General features: G+C 40.1%; 1 protein-coding gene across 1 annotated transcript; it reads right to left on the bottom strand.

Annotated features, from left to right (window-relative positions):
- Positions 1-188: 188 nt before the first annotated feature.
- LOTGIDRAFT_175693 (hypothetical protein) lies at positions 189-761 on the bottom strand (the record flags this gene model as incomplete). Its single annotated transcript, XM_009058580.1, has 1 exon — positions 189-761. The coding sequence occupies one exon, from the start codon at positions 759-761 to the stop codon at positions 189-191; it is 573 nt and encodes a 190-aa protein (XP_009056828.1).
- Positions 762-1,083: the final 322 nt, after the last annotated feature.

Below are 1,083 nucleotides of genomic sequence, written 5' to 3'. Positions count from 1 at the left end.
GGTAAATACTTTAATAGGCCTGTCATCCACTTCCAAGATTTGGACAACAATGATAGGTTCGGTTGCCATGTTGCAAATGACTGGCCAAAGACAAGTGACTGCGCTTTTTATAGGCGGGAAACTGGAAAAAGGGCTTTGGATTGGATAAAAAAGATCTCGTGGTATTTATTTTTTAAACTTTAATTAATTCAACTTAAATCCATTAACTCTAACATATTGTCATTCATAAATCCTAAACATGTTTCGCCATCTTCAAAAGACAAACAAGGAAAATGGTGATGGGCCCAAGCATGGACTAAACGATCGTTTTCGGTCAGATTAGATTGGAACACCGATAAAGCATGGGGTGACGGTACGTGGAATTTATGCCACAAATAAAAGAAACAATAATGCCCGCAGACAGCACTTTGATTTCCTTGAATCCTCCGGGTATTGTGACGTAAGGGTCCTTGACGCCTCGCAAAGTCGGCAAAATCTTGGCCATACACTTCTGGGGAACAATCAAACGAGTCGAAGAAATCACAATGGTCTTTTTCGCATACAAAAACTGTCCAATGTTTTCCAGGCTGGCCTGCGTCGTCGGTATTCACAACGTACGCTGAGGGATAGCGTGTTGGCTGTAAGGTTTGTAGTTGATTTCTGGCTAACACGCCTGCAAATTGTTCAGGGATGTGGCAAGCCAATCCTTCCTCCAACTGTGAAGTATACAGAGGTTTACCAATCCACCAGAACTTGGCGGTTGACGTCGATTTCCAAGACATTATCGTATTCGGCAAACAATAGCAAATCGAGTGGATTTTATGGAGGATTTTCGAATCTCAATTCCAAAGACAAACTTCCTGACGAATTGGGATGAAAATTGGCTTGATCAGTTCCGTGGTCAATGGTCAAATCAAATCCAAAGAGTGTGTAGCCTTTAAAGGGGTCTAGATTGTTTTAGATTTTTATTAAATGTGTGGAATATCTCCTGGATTGTTAATCTTTTACAAAAAAAATATTTAAAAAAAATTCTCGAAAAGTTACTTTTCTCAAAAATGGAAAAAATACGGACTTTCCGAGAAGCGCGCTTTGTTATCTCGTCGC

The sequence above is a fragment of the Lottia gigantea genome (genome assembly GCF_000327385.1).
Source record: "Lottia gigantea unplaced genomic scaffold LOTGIsca_343, whole genome shotgun sequence".
Classification (NCBI taxonomy): domain Eukaryota; kingdom Metazoa; phylum Mollusca; class Gastropoda; family Lottiidae; genus Lottia; species Lottia gigantea.
This window is presented reverse-complemented; position numbering and strand designations above follow the sequence as displayed.